At 29.3% G+C, this 7,500-nt stretch overlaps 1 protein-coding gene across 1 annotated transcript in view; it reads left to right on the top strand.

Annotated features, from left to right (window-relative positions):
* Positions 1-7,500, top strand: part of egfl6 (EGF-like-domain, multiple 6) — a 43,057-nt gene that overhangs the window by 11,238 nt on the left and 24,319 nt on the right. Inside the window, exons 3-6 of the mRNA XM_073845158.1 lie at positions 760-879; positions 3,809-3,928; positions 5,502-5,636; positions 7,010-7,132. Coding sequence (XP_073701259.1) covers positions 760-879; positions 3,809-3,928; positions 5,502-5,636; positions 7,010-7,132 — 498 coding nt within the window. The remainder of the gene's footprint in view (positions 1-759; positions 880-3,808; positions 3,929-5,501; positions 5,637-7,009; positions 7,133-7,500) is intronic.

Genomic DNA, 7,500 nt, shown 5'->3' on the forward strand with positions numbered 1-7,500 from the left:
AAATCATTTAAAGTTTTGATTATTTTATATTGATGTTTATTAGTTTTTTTTATATTTCTTTTATGCCTGTGAAGCACTTTGAGTTGCATTTATGTATGAAATGTGCTATACAAATAAATAATACTAATTATTATTAAACAAATAAATGCAGCCTTGATAAGCATAAGAGACTTCTTTAAAAAACATTACAAGTCTTGCTGATCCCAAACTTTTGATCAGTAGTGTATTTTATTTTGGTTTCTATTTTATTAATTTTAGTTAATTTATTTTTTTAACTTAGTTTCATGCTCATCAAAGCTGCATTTATTTGATCAAAAAATACAGAAATTTTTACAGTTATTACAATATAAAGTAACGTTTTTATTTTTATTTTAATATACTTTAAAATATAATTTATTCATGTGATGCAAAGCTGAATTTTCATCAGCTGTTACTTTAGTCATAAGTGTCACATGATCCTTCAGAAATCATTCTAATATACTGTTTTATTAATAGAATAATCAAAGTTTTTATATATATATATTATTTAAAGTCAATGTTTTTATTTTATTTTATATTAAGTAACTTTTTTGTGGTTTTAGTTAATTGTAATAACTCTTGTTTGTTGTTTCAAATGATTCATTGCATGAGTGAACTATTTATCAAACAGAATTGTGAACAAATTCAGACCCTGTTGCAAACTCATTCTTCAGATTGAGTTGCAAGATGGCATCAGGTCTAATTCTAAAAGCTGATAGAAAACTTTCTTTCTGGGTTTAGATCTGAATGAGTGTGGTCTAAAGCCTCGGCCCTGTGAACATCGCTGTATGAACACCTTTGGTAGCTACATGTGCTACTGCTTAAACGGATACATGCTGATGCCTGATGGCTCCTGCGCAAGTGAGTAACTGTACTTCAACATAGGCAAATGTGGATATAATAGAGTTCTTATACTTGTGAATCCAAATTCAATAAGCTATCATTCTGAAGCTAAATGAGAATTTATATTGTACATTATTGATGTAAATCCACTCGATAATTTAAGTTGAAAAGCTCATATTATTTAGATGCACCCAGACAAGCACATACAACTGGTTTCATAAAACTGAAGATATTTGACCAGAGGAACATGACTCACCAAAACTCATTGAATAGAGCTAAAATGACTAATTTAGAGTGACAGATTTTTGCATGTGCTTATACACTGCCACTCAAAAGTTTGGCATCAGTAAGACTTGTAATGTTTTTTTAAAGAAGTCTCTTATGCTCATCACGGCTGCGTTTATTTGATAAAAAAATATAGAAAAACTGTTATGTTGCAAAAAGTTATTACAATATAAAATAATGTTTTTATCAATTTATTTTATTTAGCAAAGCTACATTTTCAACAACTGCTACTCCAGTGATTTAGAAATCAGAATTAATTCTAATAGACCGATTTATTATTAGAATTATCAATGCGGGAAACAGTTGTGGTACCTGTGATTCTTTTTTTAGGATTCATTGATGAACAACAAGTTAAAAAGAACAGCATTTATTCAAAATATAAATCTTTTCTAACAATGTAAATCTACGCTATCACTTTTTATTAATTTAACACATCCTTGGTGAATAAAACTATTAATTTCTTTCCAAAAAAAAAAAAAAGAAAGAATAAAAATTTACCGACCTCAAACTTTAACTACTGTATATTGTTAGAAAACCTTTCTATTTTAAATAAATGCTGTTCTTTTTAACCTTTTATTGATCAAAGGTTCCGAAAAATATTAAGCAGCACAACTGCTTTCAACATCGATAATATATCCGCAATATTAGAATGATTTCTGAAGGATCGTGTGACACTGACGACTGGAGTAATGATGCTGAAAATTCAGCTTTGTATCACAGGAATAAATTACATTTTAAAATATATTCACATAGAAAACAGTTATTTTAAATTGAAAAAATATTTCACATTATTACAGTTTTTTTCAGTATTTTTGATCAAAAAAATGCAGCCTTGATGACATATGAAACATTTTTAAAAACCATGTTGATTTTTCTTAAGTACATAACCTTACGTGAATATTCATAAGCTGTTTTATTAACAGTATAAATGCTTGGAAATAATATTTAACGTTTTCAAGTCCATTCATTATTTGTGGCACACAAGTCTCATAAATATAAATAGCCTATAAAATTCTGTCAATTTTATGCTGAAATACAAACAATAAATGTGTTTTTACGCTCTCTAATGTGTAGTTGGGATAACTATATTCACCTCAGATCGAGCGACATGTGAATCAATGATCTTTTCCTTTAATATTTGCAGCACGAAATAAACATAAAAAAAATTTGAAAAGAAAAAAATGTTTGCTAATATTGTAAAAAAAAATTATAAACATGATGTCTCATGAAATCAATCAATCAGAGTTTCAAAAGTCGATAAAACATCTTGTGAAGTCCTAATAATAGTAACATAACATTTAGCCAACCCCAGAAAAGCCTATGCCTTTGCCAACATTGTTTTATTTTTCCTCATTATTTACTGTTAACTGAGTTGAAGCCTATTTTTATTGCTGTTTTTCATGTTAAATGTGAAGACACGTGGAATTTTCACATAACTTCACGCAATATAACATGATTTTATTACATGAATTCTTTCGTTTTAAAGTGGTAATTTAAAGAATTCTGTAGATAAATTTACTATGTCTGTTTGGCAAATATTTGCTGAGTTTTGGATACTTTTTGTGAAGCACTCACTCCTCCTCAAGACAGAGATGGCAGAAAGCGCATCTTTAGCTATTTTTACAAAAGCACAGCGTTTTGTTGACAAAGTGAGTGCACACAAATAAAAGTAGACCTTTTGCGGTTCCAAATGATATTACTCTTACCTTTATGAGTAAAAATGATGGCGCATTTTAGGTTTCCACTGTCATTAAGAAAAAAATGCAAGTTCTTTTTTTACTTTTTAACTTTCAGTTTCCATACAAATGACATATATGTGACCCTGGAGCACAAAACCAGTCTTAAGTCGCTGGGGTATATTTGTAGCAATAGCCAAAAATACATTGTATGGGTCAAAATTATTGATTTTTCTTTTATGCCAAAAATCATTAGGAAATTAAGTAAAGATCATGTTCCATGAAGATTTTTTGTAAAATTCCTACTATAAATATATCAAAATGTAATTTTTGATTAGTAATATGCATTGTTAAGAACTTAATTTGGACAACTTTAAAGGTGATTTTCTCAGCATTTAGATTTTTTTGCACCCTCAGATCCCAGATTTTCAAATAGATGTATCTCGGCCAAATATTGTCCTATCCTAACAAACCATACATCAATAGAAAGCTTATTTATTGAGCTTTCATATGATGTATATATCTCAGTTTTGTCAAATTTAACCTTATGACTGGTTTTGTGGTCCAGTTATCTTTTGCACAGTGCACATTTATCTAGGTTAAATTTTTTAATGAATATTGCGAAATGCATCAAGTGCTTTATGTCTATAGATTTTATTTTAGGCAAGTCGTGTTGATTAGAGAAGGCTAAATTGATCAAACATGCTCAACTCATTGCCGCTGGCCGCTTGGTCGTTACTTTAAGAAACAAAAGCTTGAATTTAATAAACATAAAATGTTCCAAATTATTCAAAATTAACTTCAACTTAAACTAAATGTAGCCACTTTGCCATTAGAATCCAATTTTAATGGCTGCAACACAGGCTCTGTTCTGATAAGTTTTCAGACAAGGACAGGACCCATATGCACCTGCAGTCAACCTTTAAATCTGAGTTTGTCTTGTATTAATGTGAAGGTCTGTTGATGTGTTTGATTGTGTCTTGCAGACTCGAGGACCTGTTCTTTGGCTCACTGTCAGTACGGCTGTGAGGAGGTGCAGGGTGAGGTTCGCTGTCTCTGTCCGTCTCCTGGTCTGCAGCTGGGATTTGATGGAAAGACCTGTGTGGGTGAGAACGGCTCAATGACACACGCTCTTCAAATGAAGCTAGTAAATGTTCTGACTGATGAGAGTGATGGAGCTGCTCAGTGCAGCTCTGGTTCTCTTTACCATGTCAATAACAACTCGATCTCTACATCTGATTAAAATAAATTACGTTCTTTTTCTCTGATATTTCAGAGCAAGAAATGCTTTTCTTACTTAGATGTTTTGTCTTGTTTCCAACTAAAATATCTAAAAATTCTTAAAACAAGTAGGACTTTCTAAACAAGTAGAAATTTTTGTCTTGTTTTCAGAAAAAAAAAAAAAAGTCAAAATGAAGTGAGTTCTTGCTTAGAACAAGCAAAATAATCTGCCAGTGGGGTAAGAAAAATAATCTTATTTCAAGCAGAAAACAAGATTATTTTGCTTGTTTCAAGCAAAAACTCACTTCATTTTGATTAATCTTTTCTGAAAACAAGACAATAATTTGTACTGTCTGGAAAATCCATCTTGATTTAAGAATTTTCAGATATTTTGGCTGGAAACAGGGCAAAATGTTTAAGTCAGAAAAGTGTGAATTTTTTTGTAGTGTAAATTTGTAGGGTCTGTTTTTACCCTAAAATTGGGCAATTGAAAACACAGGGAAATTAGAGAATTTTTTTAAATTAGATTTTTTTTTTTGTGTGCAAAATACAATTTTTAAAATTCCCTGATATTTCTGGCCTTTGCATTTTATGTAAGCAAAATTTTACTTCTTCCTCAATATTTTCCCGGTAAAAGTAACTAAACATTCCTAAATTATAGCAAAATTACATAAAACATTAAGTCTTGTTTTCTAAAAAAAAAAAAATGTATCTACATTAAGTTAATTTTTGCTAAAGAAGAATAATTCAGTTTTAAGTGAATTAAGATTATTTTTCTGACCCTATATCAACATATTCTTTCTTTAATATTAAGTGAATTTAATCAATAAAAAAAAAAAAAATAATCTTAATTTTGTTCTTTGAATTGGATTCCATTGGCATTTTTTTTTATTTCTTGTTTTACCTTTGAATTAAGTTTGTTTTTCTGACATCAATAAATATGTGTTCCGGTTTTAAGCAAAAAAGTATATATATATTTTTTTTCATAATATGACTATATCTTAAGCCATTTCACTTCTCAAGTAAATCTATCTTGATGAAAGGATGTTTGGATATTTGTACTAGAAAACAAGACAAAAATACTAAAGAACAAGACCAAGATATTAAGTACTGTCTGAATAATGAATCATTTTTAAATAAATAATTTTTGATCTTATCATTAATCATAATCTTGTCATGGATAAGCCATATAAATTTTTTATAGTATTTTTTAAAATAATGTATTTTTATTATTTATGAAGCATTATTTTTCATATAAATTTTTCTAGTTGTGCTTTGCTCTAAAATATTTTAATTGGCTAGAATTTGTTTGTGAATGTATGTGTTTTTTTATTATTATTTTTTTTTTTTGCTTGTAATCAAGAAAATGGAGAATTCATTGTAGGACTCTAGATCACTAAAAGCAGAGAGTCGAGATGTCTAATCAGCTTTTGTTGTTTCTCTCATTTTCTTCTTCAGATATTGATGAATGTGTAACTGGGAAAAACCAGTGTCCATTTAATCGCCAGTGCACCAACACATTTGGAAGCTACTACTGCAAGTGTCAGACGGGTTATGATCTCAAATACGTCAATGGAAAATACGACTGCGTTGGTAAGAAAGAGTGTAACTTGTAGTTGTTATTGACTAAAAAAAGCGCAACAGTCACATTCTGGAAGCAATAATTTGTTGTAATAATAAAAAAGTTAATAATAAAGTTGTAACAATATGTTTTACAAGAAAACACTATTTCACTATTTGTGTTTCAAAATTTCACAATTCAAAGCGCTGCTAGCTTGTTTCTGCCATGAAATAAAAAAATAAAAAAAGATACACTGTAAAAAAAAAAAATCTGTAAAAATGTACAGTAAAATACTGGCAGCTGTGGTTGCCAGAATTTTACCGTAAAAATACGGTAGCAACGTTTTAAGTTTTGTGGTTTTCAATAATTTAACAACATTAGATGTAACATACAACCCTAATGTACACAACTGAGAAGAAACTGTTATGTAAACCACAAAAACATCAAATTTAAAAAATGTAATGCAGGAAATTCTGTAAATGTCAATTTACGGTTATTTACTGTAAACTGCTCTTTTTCACTTTTGGAAACGGTATACTACCGTAAAATTACATGCAATGTCTGATACAGTTTTTATTACCGTATATATTAACGGAACTTACCGTTAACCATTTAACAGGTTTTTACTGTAGCATTGTTACAGTTTTTTACTGTTAAATTTAGTTTTTACAGTGTAAATTTTTAGATATTTTGTCTGGAAACAAGACAAAATTGGCAGATTATTTTGCTTGTTCTAAGCAAAAACTCACTTAATTTTGACTTGTTTTTTTTTTTCTGAAATCAAGAAAATAAACCCTTCTTGATTTAAGAATTTTTTGATATTTTGTCTGGAAACAAGACAAAAAAAATGTAAGTAAAAAAAAACAAAAAAAACAAACAAAAAAAATTTTTGCAGTGTACTTTTTTCTCACTATAAAATAGATGTTTGCTTTAAATTAAATGTCATATCGTCATTCTTCTGGAGAATCAGAAAGATGCTCAGGAATGTGAAAGAATGATTTGTGTCTCTGGAGCAAAATAGCATATTTGTAGCAATAGCCAAAAATACATTGCATGGGTCAAAATTATAGATTTGTCTTTTAAATTTATGTTCCCTGAAAATATTTTGTAAATTTCCTACTTTAAATATATCAAATCTTAATTTTTAATTAGGAATATGCATTGCTGAGAACTTCATTTGGACAACTTTAAAGGCGATTTTCTCAATATTTAGATTTTTTTGTACCCTCAGATTCCCGATTTTCAAATAATTGTATCTTGTCCAACAATGTCCTATCCTAACAAAACCATACATCAATGAAAAGCTTATTTATAAATATGAATGGCTTTGTGGTCCATGGTCACATTTTTGAGTGACGCATGCTTCATTTAATGCAAAATACTGAAACTCAATGTCATTTTTCAGATATAAATGAATGTGTTTCCAACACACATAAGTGCAGTCATCACGCTGAGTGCATCAACACTCATGGATCCTACAAATGTAAATGCAAGCAAGGTTTCCGTGGCAGTGGATTTGATTGTTCAGGTAAGAAACACAATCAAAAATAAATGCAATTAATCTGTAAAATGTATTATGTATGAATGCTTATAAAAGAGAGCTTTCAATTGAGTCGATTGTTGTATCAGTATTTCAGAGATTTCAGCATTTTAAGAGTGCAAAATGTGCAAAACAGCCCTAGGAGTGACCAGTTTTGGAGAAAGTTATGAAAGTAATGCTTTACAATATTGAGTTACTCCCTAAAAAAGTTACTTAGTTACTTTTTATGGAAAGTAATGCGTTACGTTACATTTGTGTTACTTCTTAAATCCGGGCAGGGTTTGCTTGTTTGTTTTTAAATATAAAAAGTTCTATTTTTGGCAAATGTAAAAGCCTTTTTACAGCAAAAGCCTCAG

Source organism: Garra rufa, chromosome 8 (assembly GCF_049309525.1).
Source record: "Garra rufa chromosome 8, GarRuf1.0, whole genome shotgun sequence".
NCBI classification, from domain to species: domain Eukaryota; kingdom Metazoa; phylum Chordata; class Actinopteri; order Cypriniformes; family Cyprinidae; genus Garra; species Garra rufa.